Genomic DNA, 17442 nt, shown 5'->3' with positions numbered 1-17442 from the left:
ATGGGAGAGGAGGATAATCGTGGTGAGGTATGTTTTTATATAGATTAGAGTTGATGTGAGTGTTAGAAAAGCTGGGAAGGTTTAGGAACTGTATTCACAGAGCAGTTTTGTGAGCAGAGCAGCATCTCAGTGCACAGGGCAAAAGGCTGGGAAGAGCAACAGCTGCTGTTCTGGTGCCTCTCCAGGTGGGAGCAGTGGAATGGAGCAAGAGCTTTGCCAGGCTGAGGAGGAAACAAGTAAATATGAATTTAATGTACATTAAAGACAACAGGTTAGATTATGTGTATTCCTTTAGAAACATTGCAATCTCTTTATTTCTGTCTAGATTCAAAGTCCTGCTTTGACACCTCAAAACTGGCTTCCAGGAATACTGCTGGACATTCAAGCCATCATTAGCTTCCCCTATTGAAGCTCTAGTGAAGCTGATGGATTGTGAAGTTATTTTAAAAGCTCTGGTGAGATTTGAGATGAAGGGTCACATGCTGCTTTATTATGAGAGTTTAAGCTCCCCCCAGCTCTTCGTCCACATCAGTACAACAAAACATGGTCAGTCAGAAGCAGTAAAACCTGGTTCCTTTCATTCCAAAAAATACAGACTCTCAGTCTTCAAAGTGAGGCTCACACAAGGTTTGTTTTGCTACAAAAGTGCCGTCTTACTAGCCAGGGTTGTTTTTGAGAAGGTTTAAGGGTATTTGCATGTACCTTATGCATTCATAAAAGAAGAAATTTAATAGAGATACAAACAAACTAATAGAAATTGCATCTGTGCCCTGTAGGGTGCTTAAAATCCCAACCAAGACTTGAAAAGATGTCTTGCTGCCTGAAAAATGTTTTTTGTTTATCAGCCTCCTGTGAAGTAATACAAAGCTTTCTATGAAAAGCTCTTATTTCCTTCCATTTTCCATTTTTTTTCACAAAGCAGAAACTTCTGCTTATTTCCTATTCTTTGGAGAAATGATCATAAAACCTTTGCCCCAAGCATATTGTGTAATACAGTCAGTTTTTGAAAGGGATCTGTCCTAAAATGACATAATGTGCTTACACTGAAAAACTTTTCTGCTTTAGCACCTCTTTCCTAGAGGAAAACGTTTTTGGGTTGTTGTTGTTTTTGTTTTTGTTTTTTTTTTTAAAGTTTCTGCCTGAAATCTCTTTATAGCCTTCTAGTTTTTATTTGCTCTTTCCAGTGTCATCACTCAGTTTTTCCAAATTAATTGCACCAGGGTTTCTCAGAACTCCCTCTCATCAGGTGAATTTCCTATTCCCTTGGACATGGTCCTTTTTTCCTTTGTCTCTAATCTTTTCCATGTTTTATTAAATTGTATGGTCTTACACCATCTTTCCCCATGCCCCTGAGCAAAGCCATAATTAAATGATGTAAAATTTAAGGCAAGGTCTCCATAAATCTCTTGTTATGTCTTGGAAATACATGAGAAAGCTTTCAGGCTTTTTTCAGTGCTCTTGTATCTGACCTGTAAATCCATTTCACTTCCCCATCTGACATAGGCATCCTTGCTATTTGCATTTATGCCACCTTGATAAATATTCTAATGTATGGACATACAGTTGTTGCAGGATCAGACATAGTTTTCCTGTGGTATCACAGGTGCAATATTTTAGTTTCATTTTCTGCTTCAACAGTTTGCTCAAGCAAAAATGAGTCAGGGTTGAACTGTATTTGCCATGTTGACAAATGAATTCTTGACTGACTTAATAAAGCAGAAGTGCATCAACTTACAGAGCCATCACACTGGAGGAGAAAAAGATTTCAGTTATTTTAGGAAAAAAAATTTTTCTGAAATATTATTTCTACTTGTAAAAGAAAAAGGTCAACATGTTTGGGTTTTTAAAAAATTTTCTTCTTAATTACCTTGTAAGGTGTCTTTCCCTAGTGCCCAGATTCTGCTGAGCAGGGTGAGAAAGCTGCTAACTGGAGTGTGTGGGAAGAGGTGGAATTACAGTTCTCAATTTGTATCAGGGCTCCTGTCTGCGTGTTTAGTAGGAAGTTGAGCTTTTACTTGTGACTTTTGCCTTGCTCCTTTTCTTTTTCTCATCAGTTTCACTTAGTCTTTTTCACTTACTCTCTGTCCTTTTTTTCTCCCTATTGCTTTTCCTGAAGTAACTCCTTGAGTTCCTTGTGACCTTATCTCTTTGATACAGATTAGAATAACCAGGCAATGAATTTTGAGAACGAAGTGAAGCAGCCCTGTGGTTCAGAATTTGTATTCTATCAAGTCTGATTATCAGATTATGACCTGCATTTCCAGTCCTTATTTCAGGCACCCTTGGAAAGACCTTGCCCACTCTACTGGTTACATTAGGCTTGCATGTGTATATATTGTTTCTGAATTGACTTTATATCTTGACATTTTATTTCTCAGGCTGCTTATTGACATATTTCCATTTTAATATTTTTTTCTTTGACTTTACAAATTTCTAATTCCTAGGAAGTGAGGCTTCTCAGTAACGTGCCAGCTGCACTGGGACAGTTGATTTTTCTTGCATCAAATATGTAGATGTCAGTCTTTATTGTACAGATGACAGCTAAACTATGGATTATAAAAAGGTCCAGTAACTTTCTTCTGGGAGTCTGTAAAATACACTCTGTGTAGTGTCTTTTGTGTGTGTGACAACAGAAATGTAGTGTTCTTCTACTTCTTGCCTCTAACACATGGTTTAGTAGATACATCTACTGAACACCCAATTTAGCTATTAGTGAGTTCAGTCCATAGCTGAAGAATCTTAAAGATCATGCAACCTGAGAATAAAGAGCTAGAAAATGTTTAGTGTCTCCATGAGTAAAGTATAAAATATATCCTCCTAAATATCAATATGAAATACCATATTAAAGTTTCGGCCTCAGGCAGACTTGAATTTCGGATGAGCAGATAAGTAGCAAAAACACATCTATCTGAAAGCAATCTCTTTGGCTCCAGCAGCTCGGTGGGGTTGTTGTGGCCCCGCTCGGGCTGTAGATGGCATCGTTGCTGCACATGAAAATCTGAGCTCTTCCAGTCCCTCCTAGGGGAATTCTCCTATGGGCGTTTGGAAGCATGGATTTGATGGTAGGATTTGGTAAGGGTTTGATAGAGTTCTCCTTTCTGTAGGATTAGAGGGAAACGTGGAAAGAGGTGTTGGATTATTGTTTTTTTTCCTTTGTGAAATAGTGCTTTGAAAAACAGTTGGAGCTCATGAGTGACTGAGGACCAATGGTATAAACAACCCAGTCAAAATTGTTTTTAATGTTTTGTTAGGTTTTTTTTTTAAAGTCATATCTTAGATGTTTGAATTTTCATCTACAAGTCATCCCTTTGGCTTTGGAACACACAAAGACCGCTCTTAGGTCTCTCTTGGTTTTGAAGCTGAGCATTTGAAATACAAATTAGTGAATGGATCTGCAAAAAAGTAATAGAGATCAAGGCTCTTTGAGAGACTTCAGACAAGTTATTTCCAGACTCCCCAGAGTGTACTAAAAATCCTGTAGCTGTAGGCATCCCCCTTCCCAAATCTGATGATATAGTGGAGGGAAGCCAAAGGGGAAATGGAAAGGGGAGAGAATAAAGTGTTATTTATTAGCAATCAGAAGAAATCTCAGTTCCTAAATGGTGAACTTAAAAATATAAAGGGTTTCAAAAAGTGATGTTTTTGTTACAGTCTTCACAGATACTCATTTAAACATTTTATGCACACACAAAAAAGCCTCTAAATTCTCAAAGGGAGTGGAAGAACTTTGCTGTTAAAGTTTAAAAAAAGCAAAAAATACCCTTGTGCAGGGAAACAAATTTAGCAGCCTGTAAAGATCAGCTGTAAAATACAAGCCTTGCCATAGTGATTTAAGTTAAGGCTCCACAAATACTAGGGCAAATGAAGAAATGATTACGTGAACTTGTTAAGAGTATAAATGGAGGATAAGAATCCTGGATATCCAAGGTAACACAAACCATGAGGAAAAGTGGAAAGTCTTTGTTATAATTTGCCCATGAAATGATAATGTTTTTTCAATAAGGTATTGATTGATGTGTGTTCATAAAGTCTGAAGTCGAAGAAACCCACTTTACTGATGAGGGGGGAGGAGCACAGAAGGATGTAGCCACAGAAGTGGTTGGTTTGTTTGCAAAGTAACCTGAACAGGCAAAGGAACTTTCTGAATTTACAGTAATCAGCTGTTTTGAATGGAAATATTTGATAATCATGTAAAAAAACAAGGCAAACACTGGCTTTTTTTCTTTTCTTTTGAAGGAACATATTAATGTTTGTTTTCTTAGCATGTGGTATTTTCCTCTCAAAGTAAATTTACAGAGTAGCCATGTTATTCCTTCCTGATTTTTCTCATCTGTTTTGGAGATCCCAAATGCTCCTGGAACTTTGTTCCTGGAAGCTGTGCTGCAGCTGTGTGTCTGCCAGGCAATAGGCAAAGTAAGTCCTCACACCTGGTGTACTTGGGTCATCTTGGAGCAGGTGGGTGCTGTGTCAGTGATGTGCCTCTGTTCACCTGCGAGTAATTATGTCATCTTCTAAGGCAGTAAATCCTACTGATTTAGAGATTTTGAAAAATTAGACACTGGAGTGTAATTTCTGCATGAGAGCTGTATCAAAGATGGTTTTCAAATGTTAAGCAACCTTTCTCTCAAGTGAGATCTGGTTTGGTTTTTTTTTTTTTTCAAGGAAGGGAAATACAGGGTGTGGTAGAAGGGAGGATATATGGAATATATTCTTAATCCAACACAGTAGTTTTGAATTCATGCTGTGTTCATGCAGTGTTCAATAGAAAGGGCTTTAAGTGATAACTCTAAATGAGGAACAAGCACACCATTATATCTAATAGCAGGTTTTTGCAAGACATCTGTGTAGCTTTCAGGGTTAGGAGTGAAAAATGGCATGATGATCAAAATAAAATGAGACAAGACGTCATTTCTGGCATTAACGTGGAACTGAGGCAGAGCTGATGATTGATCTTGTTTGTTTTTCTGTATTATGGTCAGTTTTTTGAGGTAGTTCATTAAAAGTTGATGGCTGAAGTTGTCTGCATTTCCTCATTGATCTGTGTGTATGCAGTTCATTTACTGTTCAAGTCATTGCCTTGCTGCTTACAGAGCACAGCTGAAAGGCCCCCGCTGCACCAGGACTCTCCTGCTCGTGCATTAACTCCTTCTCATCCTGTTCCAAAGCTGTCTAACATGTTTCCTAGGAAGGGGGAACATGGAAAGGGACGGGCGTTCGAGGAGTATTTTGGCTGATGCATCTCTAGCGACACCTTGTGGGATGTTTCACAGAATCGCCTACAACTTTTTTGGAGAAAGAATAAACTGCAAGGCTTGTGCAAAAAGCTGCCCAAATACTCCACGTGGGATACACTTAAACCTCTGCACTCACCTGTAATTAAAAATAAACTGTAGAGATAAACTTTCTCATGTTGAAATTGTCCTTCCTTAGTCCACTGAGGTCTTAAACACTTCACCCTTTGTGTATATACAGATAATGCTATCTAGAAATAAAATTTAACTTTTAGAAAGAAACATATTCGGATTCACTTCAGAGTGAAACAATCAGAAGTGGGAATGTTATGGATCAGTTGCAGCTGGCGTAATTTAGGTGGACTCAGTACCTAGCTCCTGCCTGCTAAAGGTTTGATGTACTGAGGAAAAACTGGCTGGGAAAAATATCCCAAACAATTGAAAAAAATCTGTTCAAAAACGAGTATTTAGAGAACTTTAATCAGTACTTCACTATCCAATAATTCGTTTATAGAACCTTCTGGCGATTTTTACCTAATTGGGGGGACCTTTTTTCCTATTTAGTGATACTGGATAACTGTTTTGGCTAGATGTATTGGAAGATTTGTTTCTTGTTGCTTGCTCTCATTTTGTAGAAATGGCCAAGTCTGGGGGTAACCGAAAGCCCCTGTAGACTGCATAAAAAATGGATCTCTTTTATGTCCTTAAAGTTCTATGCTGGTTGCAAGCTTCACTCATCTGGCATTTCAGCCTTGCCCTTCTTGTCAGAAGATGAATCCCAGCTACCCCTGGGGGACCAGAGCAGGTTTTTTTGAGACAGACCAGGTTTTTTTAGAAAAATGTGAACCAGTTTTACCGCTGGGCCTATGGGTGTGGAGATTATTGTGACGGAGATGTAGCAAGATAAATTGCTACATGAAGAGAATTTCGGAAAGAGGACTGAAAAGAGATTTGACAAAGATTTACTGTTTCTTACTTGCTTAGAAGAATATTTCTTCTGCCTGCGCTTAAATATAATGAATGGAAATTTAGCTTGATCCTTTACTGACTGAGAAGGAGGAATTGGAGACTTCCAAGAAAATGCTGTGGGTTGTCTTCCAGCACAGCCCAGCTGTACTGATCATTTTTTTCCTTTGTCTAAACACTCAGCCTTTCCTTCCCTTGAATGCCTTGTGCCTCTGGCTTTCTGCCCCTCCCTTAGCCATTGCAGGCTTCTGTGGAGCTGTGTGAGCAGTCCTTTAATTGATGCTCTTGATTCCATTGACAGTGTTCTTTGTTTCTGTGTCTTTACCCTAGATGCAAGCACTGGGCCAGCTGAGCCTGAGAAAAGTAAAAAGAGGTCTCTAACACCTGAATCTCTAAGTCTGTCCAGAGGACCTGTTCTATTCAAACACCTTCCCCAAAACTCTGCTGTGAAAGAATGACAGTTTTGCAAAGGGGTGAGTTTGATCTCCTCTAATTTATATAGTTATTAATAATGTACAAACAAACTGGGGAGTGTGTTGGCCCGGTCGTCTTCTGCAGCTCCTGTGGAGAAATGAAGCTGTTTTATACCCCTTACATTGCTTTCCTTTTAATTCCTGTGTATTGACGCTGCCTGCTTACTTCTTGCTTTTCATGCCTGGCATTCGAAAGTGAGATATTTGAATTGTTGCTCAGTTCTGTGGTGTTTTGTTTTCATGTTAGAGCACAGGTAGAGGGCAGAGGAAGAAGACAGATTGACCTGCTGGTGTTGGTTCCTGATCCCATCTCTCTGTAGTGAAGAAGTAGAACTTCTGTAGCCAAACTCAGTGCAGAGAGGATACCTAAAGCAGCTCAGTCAGCAGTGATGCCTCTTGTTGGGGGGCTGAGTGCAGGAGGGCCATGAAGCTGTGCAGTTTTCATTCTCTCCTGGACTGAAGCAGACACAAGTTGTGACTTGGTGAAGTAGCACTGTGGTTCAGTGGCAGAACAACCCCGGGTTCAGGCTCTGCCTGCTGATCTTTCCCTAAAAACGTGATGCCACTGCCGACTTCCTGGTGTGCCAGCCAGAGGCTCTGAGAGCTTCACCCACTGGGCGAACACCTAGTTACTAAAAATCCTAATTGCTGGCATCTGTATTCAAGGCAGGAGGTGGCCCCTTCCTATGAACAGCCTACGTAGGAAACAACCCACGTAGTTTGCAACCACTCTCCTGCCTTTACTGTGCAGGGGAGTTTATTTTTACTAGAAACAGTAACTTGAAAGGTGACCTTCATACTTACTGAAAGCAGCAGACGCTTGGCTCTGACTCATGGAAGGAGCCCAGGTATTCGGGAATGGCTGCTGCCTGGTAACATTTCCCTCTACTGCCTTGTTCAGCAGTTAAACCAAGCCTAGTTCTGTGTTCTAGGTACCATATTGTAGATGATGTGTATGATGGTTCTGCCCCTGCCAGAATCCAGAATTAATCAAAAACTCCAAAATCGCTGCTGGCTGCTGAAAGCAGCTGTGTGTTGGCTTAGCTGGGTTTCAGAGTGAAGCCTCACACTCTGGTAAGCCTCACACTCTGGTATGTGTCTGGTTTCAGTTTCAGAATAACAAATCCAGTTTGGATCATGAGCCTCCAGCTGAAATAAAAGCCATTACTTTTTTTCTGTAATTGTATCACCTCCCTGAGGAATCCTTGGTGTCCCTCTTTCCTGTGATCTTCACTGATTTTTGCCTTCTGTGATGCTCATTGGTGCTTTACTTCAGTAGGAAATCCCCTTTTTTTAAAATGCCTTGTGATGAGTCACTGCTGCTGTTTGCCTCAAACTGAAGGGGATTCCAACTATGAAATTGTATTATTGCTAAAATAGAATCCTGTTCCATTGCGTAGGTTGCAGTTGAAAGCAGAGGAAGGTCTGGGGGAGTTGTAGGGTAAGCAAGCAGTGTTGCTGCTAGTTTGTTTACTGGGGGGACTCATGGCAATTCCGGTAACAAGTAAGCACCTTAGAAGTCTAGGAGATCAAAACCAGCCTCTAGCTAAAAAGCAATGCTGTATCTCTGCAACTCTGCATGAAGAACCAAAAAACCACCCCAAACTGTAGTAGTTTGTGTGTTTCTAGCACTAGATACTAAGATCAGTTCAGCAAGAGCGTAGTCTGGTTTGAGCTTTTTTGTGTGTGTCTGTGTGTGTTCATTACGGATTCAAAATTGAATTGCTTTAAGAATGGTTCTTTTAGGCGTGGAAGATGGCTTTCAATTTTCTTCTTTCATTATAAATCTGACTGTCCTCATATCTATATTACTGTTGGTTTAGCCCTGGTGCTTTAAGCTGCAATATTCTGAAACCATTGTCTATCACTTTCTTTCATCTGAAGTAACTGCTGCAATTCTCTGTCATGCTGGAGTTTTGACCCATTCCCAAATCGCTGTGTGTGCATACAGGAGATGGAGGTTGCCATTTGAAGTAGGCCATGGTCCTGTCTTCTCATGTCTACAGAGGTCTGCAGGTAATCCAGGTCTATCCTCTGAATGCTTACTTTGCACCTTCTTTCAGCTCTGGATTTCCTTCCTTATTTTCAGAGTTCACCTGAGAACTTCTACAGGCTACAGTAAAACAACTCCTCAAAGCACAAAAGGAACCATTTAAAGGCATTTTGTATCAATGTGTTCAATATTAAGGTCTTTAAGGCTGTGGTTATCTATTGAGATATGGTGGTTATTGTGCATTGAAAAGGACCATGAGGCTGCTGATAGCACCACAGTAACACTTGAGTTTACAGAGTCTCACTACTGGTTTTACATCATATTGCTGGAAAGGAAATAAGTTAATAAAAGCCACAAAGATGTACAGTTTCCCATAGCCTTTGACTAATGCTGCAAGAAAGAGAGCAGTTAAAAAACCACTCTGCTGAAGGTGGGGGGATTTCCTTAGGAAGAATGCTTGGAACAGGCCTTTGTCTTAACCAGACCGGGAGACAGTTCCTGACTTCCTGACAGGAGTGCCTGTGCTAAAAGGGAGGACACAGCTCCATCCCTCAACTCCCAAAATGCTTTTGTGTTTGCATCTCTTCAAAGGTATTTGATACTGAAGACTCAAAATCTCATAGCAATGCCCTAAAATGCCTGGTTTGCTTAGCTGCAATCCTCTCTGGTAACAGGACCAAAGGAGCTGGGGGGTGCCCTGCAAATGCTGGCACCCAGGTTCATCCGTGTCTGTGGTCTGGCTTGGATTTAAGCCTGGATTAAATGTGGCTGCTGGGAGCTGACTGGCTGAGTGCTCTCTTGACAGTTCCATGTGGTGTTTAGGTACACAGCATGGAGTCTGGCTGGTTTGGAAAATTTGGACATGACTGCCTTTGTTACTTCTGAAAAGGGAAAAAGAGTCCGTGCATCCTGTAGAAACTTAGAAAATACCACAGCATTTATGTAATGAGATCTCTACCTAGACAATTACCATGGCACTTTGATTAGCTGTGAACTGCTAATATTGAATACAATTTTATTTCTGTGACCATTACTATTTTTCTCTTGAGGTAAAGTCTCATCCAAATAATCCTCTCATATGTATTCAATTGCTTTTCATTGTCCATGTTCACTTTGCAAAGGCTGAATATACTTTTTAGGAGTTTGGGTTGAACTAAACTTGAGTGCTTGCAAACATTTAGAAGACTTACAAATAGTAATTTATCAGACTCGCTGGCACTCTGCTGTGGTTTAAGGCTTCCTTCAAAGTAGGATGCACAAAGAACTGCAGAAGCTTAGAGTAAGGTCATGATTAGTAGGTGGATAAATATCCCTACTTTATAAAATAATCCTCAGTGTTTAATGTTTTTTTCTAGGTTGTAATTGCTGCGAAAGTACATAAGGGAAGTAGAACTTTGTTTGCTTCAGCATTTTAGTGCTCCAAGAACTTTGGTTTTTTCCTTCTTTTTCTTTTTAAAAGAAAACAGAAAATAAAAAAATACCTTATTTCCACTACAGCAAATGGCTTTTCCTTACATAATTTATAAAAATTAATCATTTTAGCAACTTTTTTCTTTACTGTTCAGAGAAGTTTTACATTTTTCTTGATTGTTCCCCAATGCCTATATACTGCCTCTGTCTATGTTTTATGAGTAAAATCTAAATAACACAAGGGTACAGTTTCCATAAAATTAAGGTCATATGAGGTGGAAAGAGCAGCCTAAGATCAGGAGTTCCTTCATTTTTACAGTCCTTTCTTTTGGTAACAGGAAACAGCTCTAAGGCAGTTTGCTTGTGGGATATATAGGAGTGTTTGCATTTATAGATTTGTGTGTGTGTGTGTCTGCATGCTTTTGTGATGGAGAGCTGCCTTAGGAATATTTGGATCTGGCTCCTGACAGCCAGAGAGCTCTCTCTAGTGTGGTTATTAGCTTTACCACACACTTGGACAACAATATTGGGGAGTTGTAAGCAGATACTACTCATGATTTCGCAAAAAGGGAAAATTAGATTCATGTGCTGCATGGGGAAAGTGGGGCAAACAACTTCTGCTTCAGTGTTGTGATGAATGCTGGTGGTTGTGGAAAGGTCATCAGATCCTCCAGAGAAGCTGGGAAAGAGTACAGTTCTCATCTGAAATGTAGATGTGTCACCTCTCACCATCTTCCTGTCCTCCAAAGTGCCTTTCCTCCTGTCCACCAACAACCAGGATACCTCCTGTGAAATACCTTTGCTTCTCTTTGTCCTTGGTCAGCTGCAAGCCCAGGTGGAGGCATCTTGCTCTATCCAGCCACCTGTACTGATGGCAAACACCACCTCTCACTGGGTACATAAGAATTACTTTCTTTCTTCCTTTTCTTACTTTGCTTCCTTTTTCCTTTCACTTTTAACCCAGACTCATGCAGCTGTTGTGTATCACCTTATTCTATCCTTAGCCCTTTCTGTGGAGGTATCCACTCTTCTGGGTGAACACAGCTCACTGCACTCCTTGCTGCTGAGATGAAAATCAGAGACCAGGGAAACTTAGTTTTGTGGTAGATCAGCTTGTTGAGAAAATTCTAAGTCCTCTGAGCTCTGTGTCTGATTTTATTTTTGCAGCCCAGCCAAGAAATAGCAAAAGGCAGGAAAGTGTCTGCAACTTGCAGGTTTTGGCAGTCCCTGAATCTGGGTGAAAATGCTTTGCTTCCTGCAAAAATACCATGTCTCTATGAGGAAAAGGTCACTTTTCTGTCAAACCACTAAATGTTGCTTTAAGATTTTGTTGACCTAGACAGTAGTAAATTTAGTATAGCTTCAGGGTTGACTTTTCTCTCTTGTTAATTGGCAGGCAGGTGAAAGTGTGTATGGATAGGAAAGAAACCTCTCTGAAGTTGGTGCAGAATGAGAAAATGCTTTCTTGGTGGATTTACGCACTGCTTAAAATTAGGTTTAATTCCATCTTGGACTAGAATATAAACAGTGAAGTATTTCAGTAAAAAATGTAGTGGTAGAGACCAGTGGGTGGGCAACCAGCTGGAGAACAAGGTGGCCTTATTCCCAAGAAAAAAAGATTGGTAGTCAAACCTCCCTGACACTAAGCTGCATGCTTAAAGTTTGTGGGATTGACAAATGTGATGGAAGGGATGTTCTGCTGGAGCCTGCTGCTGGCCTGATGTAAAGCCTGTTTTCATACTTGATATTCTATCAAATTCATGAACATCTTCAGGAAAATCCAGTGAAATAGCATAATATATTTGAGTAAAAGAAAAGAATTCATAGAATCACCATCTAAGACCTCATAAAGGAGCTGTGGCATTTCCAATTTTTCCATAAGGAAGGGAGAATTTGTTGTGGGTGGTCTTCCGTTCACAGCTAAGCAGTAAAGCCACACAGCAAGCAGGAACAAAATGGGTGGGAAGTGCCTTGACTTTTAATACATCTCAAGCAAAAGCTGTTTTAGTCCAAACTAAAATCAAAGCAGTTCACTAAAATTTAGGGTAGAGCTGGGCAGCAGCATCTACCTCCCTCAGAAAGTCACTTCTGTGAGCACAAAAATATATTTTAATAGTGTATGAAGTGTGGATAAGAGGTAACCTCACCTTTAAGTGTTTAGTTCACCTCAAAAACCTGACAGCTGGGACTGGCTGTCTCACTGCTGCTTCTTGATCTGGGGCATGTGAACCTGTTTAAGCATATAGAACTAAAAAAGAGCAGCCAACCTACTTGTGAGTGAAGCAGAAGAGAGTATTTTAGCTTGAGAAAACCCTGAGTGTGTGGGAGCAGTTCTCGTTCGTGCACCAGAGAGAGAGGAGGACAGCTGCAGACAGCCAGGGAGTAAGACTTGTGTGGAGAACAGCAGGCTGCCTTGTTTCAGCAGAACAAACTCCTAATGCCCCAAGTGTGGTATCAAAGTGTCAACTTCAAGCCAAATCTCAGAACATTTCTGGACAGCAAATCTGTCTTAAGCTGCCTCTCCAGAATACTGGAGTCCCAAAGTGTTTTGAGTACTTTTGAAATTGCCTTTTTCCCCCCCAGTCCTCTTTCTTCTTTGTAGTGGTCTTTTCTCTCCTGAATAATACTTACATGGCAATTAAGCCTTTTACAAGTCACCAAGGATCTGGTACTTTAAGCTGTTGTCTTTGCATTATATTAAATTTTCTCTAACTCATTTCCTTCTTTTCCCCCATGGAAAGCCCCTAAACAAGCAGTTCTTCAGTGGACAATAAAATAATTTGAATGGCAACCATCCAACCTGGTCCTTTTCTAGATAAGTGGTTTGGTTATGCATAAGAAGCAATGAATTTTTTATTATTCAGTTATGTGTGGTGTAGCCAAAGGAGTTTTATTCTGAATGGGGGCAGTGGGAAAGTCAGGTAAAAAGGTGATTTCTGCTGTACCCCCACAATTTTCCACTGGAGGTTAAAAGAGAGGGTTCCCCCTTCAATTTTTCCATTGTCTGCTTTTCTCTGCTTCTACAAAACACTTTGATGTGCCTGCTGTGCTGTGCTGAAAATGTCAATACTTTCATATCACCAGTGTTTACAGGAGTTAAAAAGGAAAACCCTCTAATTGTTTGAGTCAGGAGGGCTGTGAAGCCCTCTCCCTGAAGGGAAAGGAAGGGCCCATGTTGTCACCTCCTCTTCTCTGGAAGCAGGAAGGATGCTGTGCCCTGTTAACCTCTTCTGCACGGGTAGAGCATCACATCCCTGCCTGTTCCTGCCTTGGGCATGGCTGGTGCTTGAAGTAGCCCAGCAGAACAGGAAATGTCCAGGCTCAAAAGGACTCCAGTTAAAATATTTGTGTTTTGCCTTTTATTCAGGGAATGCTTACCAAAATCAGTTGTCTTTGGTCACTTCTCGTAACTCATGGAAGGCACCTGATCTTAAAGTCTTAACAGTCCTGGCTTTGCCGTGTCCTGCATGAGGAGAAAAGTGGCTATTCCTGGCCTCCCTGGCAGAAACCACAGTGGTTCTGTGGAACAGGTGATGGATAATAAACCCAGGAGCAGCACACATGCAGAGTTTTAAGTAAGCCCCATCATTGTTGAGCTGACACATGATGACAAAATGCCAACCACGCCTTGAACTCTTTCCAGTCCCATTGCAATTAAGCATGTTGGTCAAGCTGAAAGCTGTTTGAGTGCAGTGAAAGCCAAAACCATAGAAGGCTAAATTCGCTGTATTCTGCATGAATGCATTGCTGAGTAATATTTAATGCTGTTCCCTTCTTATTCAGTTATCCAGTGGGAAAAGCATTTCCCCTCAGAGGATGCTCTTGGCTTTGATTTCTTTTGCTGCTTGGGTTTGAGTATGTGTCACTCACCTCCCAAGACACTGCTCCAGCGCTTTGCTACTGAGCCCTTGCTGGTGGGTTGCTTTCAAATGTCCCCTGTTGAGGCTGTTCAGCTTTTTCTAAATGCTTATATAGAATGAAGCAAGAGATCAGGGTAAGAAAAAGTGACTGATGTGGAGCTGACTGTACAGGACGCTGTTCTGAGAAGTGGAAGATGTTGGGGTGCTGTTACTTTTTTTTTTTTTTTTTTAATTTATTTTAAGCAGGCAGCCAGTAAATCTGAACTCTTGTTGGTAAATGTGCAAACCATCAAGCTGAAGTCATTAACATTTTGTCTGAGAAAGTGACAGCAAATTCTTCATCTGTAGTGGAACACTGTTATTGCAAAAGACTGGAGAAATCACCCTGCATCTCCAGCAGTTAAAACATTTATGCAGGAGGTACAAACACAGTTAAACTCCCTTCAGGGAAAGGCAGGGGAAAGAACTGGACCTTGGTTTCCCACATCCTGATTCTGACCTATTGTTTCCTCTGTTGTAATTGCAAATGTCTCCAGAATAGTTTTGTTTGAACAAACCTGCAGTGAATTGAACATGAATTGGCAAATGACTGCTGTCTGTGTGCATGTGAGAAGCTGAGTGTAAATGCTCTGACAAAAAATGATCCATCCTGCTCTCCTGAGCAGCTGACATATTTCTGCTAGGAGCATGGGAATGCTCTCAGGGCAGTTAGATCATGAGTGTTACAACAGCAATCTCCTAAAAATCTCAGCAGGGTTTTTAGTCCTTGGTGCAGAGCTGCACAGGTTTTGTTGTCATCAAAACTGAAACCGATACAACCATCAGACTTAGAGATGAGTGTTTTTCTGAGCTTACCTATCGTGAATCTTTCACTTTTAGGTGACAGCATGATAATGTTAATTTTTATCATCTGTGAAACTTGATCAATCAACCCCTGTGTGCAGTGGGCTATAGCCTGAAATGAATAGTAGATTCTTGAAAATGCTGCATCACTTCTTGTCTGGTGAAGGGGAGACATTTCTGCAGCCTTCACCTCTATGTACTCTCTTCCTCAGAATGAAAATCAGATATAATAGGGTGGTTTCTCTGGTCGGTGCAGAGCTGAATGTCACTGCTGATGAGGGGACTGTAACTGGTCAAACCGAGCACTGATTCTGTAAGGGAAACCTTTAGAATAACTTCTAATTAAAATGCATTCCTAGAAATGGCTCCCTGACCTATTTGCCCCTTACAGTAAATTATTCTGCTTCTAGATTGATATTTGTGTTCTGTTCAATTTGAGTTGATGCAGCTTTTCCACCATGCTAGACCACCACTTTTCCCACAGAGCAGCTCTTGCTGGTGCGTGGGCAAAGCGTTGTGTCACTGTTCCATGCTAATCTGAAGAATGAGAGGGAATCCTCTGTGGTCTCTTATAAGCAGTGCTTTCAAGTAGTTCTGTGTGGGCTGTTTGTTTGAGAGAGATGAATGTGCTCTCAGTGGTAGCATGACTTTAAGAAAGGGGTTTCCCTAAGCCTGGAGTGTAGGTTAAACCTTGAGATATATATACACAGATACACTTTTGCCTCCAAACCACTTAGTTCTCATTTGATTCAGAGAGCCTTTATTTGAGGCTGGGATGTCCTAACCTGGCAGTACAGAGACGGACACCTTCCCTAAATATGGTGAGTAACATCTGCATTCATTGGAAATTTCTACTAGTGGGTCTCTTCCTAGCCTCAGAGTGAAGTCATGTACCTGTTTTCCCTTCTCATCTACCAAAAAGACCTCAAATCCAAAACCCTATATTTTAAAGGTTTTTTCTTTTTTTCCTAAATGGCTTTTTAATTTCTTCATACTGTCTGTATAGAACAACTGTAGGAATGTTCTTTTATTTGCTTTCCTGGCATGAAGTTGGACAGTGAAGAGTACAGCAATAGTAAAGGATTTTTGCCATATAGAGCACTAACTAAATTAAACAGTTATTTTGGGGTAAATCTAGTGATGCAAAGATCCAGTGCACCTGTACTGGATTTGACCAAAATCCCTCTGTTTGGATAAGCTTTCTGCTGAGAACTTTGGAATTCTCATCTGTTCTGTGGAGTTTGGGATGTTCCCTGCGCAACTGACTGCCTGGAGCAGGCACAGGATTCCCTTAGATAGTTCTGTCATTAGGACATCTGCTACAAATTATTTTCTGTAGTCCACACAGCACTTGAGAATTGGGTAGGGGATCTTTTGCTTGCCTTCTGGCTGTAAATTGGCATTAAAGCTGCACCTCAGAAGAAGTTTTGATTCATTCTACCCTTGAGTAAGGAATACCTGAAGCTGCGGTGTTACAACCTCCTTTTTCCAGGGCCTATGTTGTTTGCTGCCAGAGGGCACATTCCTGTTTGTGTTGGGGCAGCTGTAAGAGCTCTAGACTGCTCTACCTCCCTCCTAAAATGAAGCAAAAGTTCTCATTTTCCCTTGGCTTGCTTCTAGAGCCTCAGGACACTGTGATATGCTGCTGGCGCAGTCTGAATTTCTGGCAGCAGCGGTACCATTTTTCCAGAAGTGTGGGAGTGCTGGAATGTGTGGAAAGCAGCATATGCTTCTGAGTTGTTTGGGATTGGTGTTCCTGCCAGCCAAGCAATGCCAGTGATTTTTTTGCAACTGGCTGGTTGGATAGTTCCTACCTTTCTATGGGCTCTTCTTTCTTTTTTTTTTTTTTTTTTTTTTTTTTTTTTTTTTTTTTTGGTGGTTGTTGTTGTTCTGGGATTTTGAAGCATGTTCGGAGGGAACAAATCTTGCATAGAACAGAGCTGCATTCCTCTTCTAAATCAAGCCTTCTTGTCTTCTTGCTGTTAAATTTCCCTTCTTTTAGGCGCACAGCTTTTTGCAGCTAGGTCTGCGTGTGCCTTTTTTCACGGCCTCGTGGCCCCTGTACTTGGAGCAATCTCCTTTCTGTTACTTTCTTATATTCTACCTCCTTATACTGCAGAGACTTAGTTCCAGAGTCATGGATTTGATATATCTTAACTTTTATCTCTTGGTTTGGGTTGTACGAGAAAGTTTTGTCCTTTCCTGTCACAACATCACAGTTTCACTGCAGTGGCATCTCCATTAAAAATGGTTCAGCAAAAGCAACCCATTTTGGGCACTATCAATGAATATCATAGTTATTAATCTTGCTTTTATCCTGCAGCATTTTTCCTTTTCACTTCTGTATTTTATCTTTTGGAAAGCTTCTTATCCATGCTTTGGCAGTGAATAATAATAAAGAACCTTTTTTTTTACTGCATAATTTGCAATTGACATTTAACAAATAACTGAGTACTTTCTTCCCATCTTGCCCACCTCCAAATAATTTGTTGAGCTAGTTAAAGCTGGACACAGATAATGAGAAAATAACATTGAAAATATATTAATTGTTGAGAGCTTTATTTTATCAATGTATTTTATACTTCTAAAAAAATTAATTTGTATTCTTTTAACAATTTGCTTCCACAGAGATTGTGTACACTAAGTGGGCTCAAAGTATTGTGAAC

The 17442-nt window shown here is 40.6% G+C and overlaps 1 protein-coding gene across 1 annotated transcript in view; it reads left to right on the top strand.

Moving 5' to 3' along the window:
• The window catches only part of TNIP3 (TNFAIP3 interacting protein 3), a gene marked incomplete at its 5' end in the record, with an annotated part of 55586 nt that continues 38144 nt past the window's right edge, over positions 1-17442 (top strand). The window contains 1 exon segment of the mRNA XM_082281274.1: positions 1-27. Within this exon segment, the coding sequence (XP_082137400.1) occupies positions 1-27 (27 nt within the window).

The sequence above is a fragment of the Coloeus monedula genome (assembly GCF_965178545.1).
Source record: "Coloeus monedula genome assembly, chromosome: 5".
Taxonomy (NCBI): Eukaryota; Metazoa; Chordata; class Aves; order Passeriformes; family Corvidae; genus Coloeus; species Coloeus monedula.
Note: the sequence above shows the minus strand (reverse complement) of the source record. Positions and strands in the feature narration are given on the sequence as shown.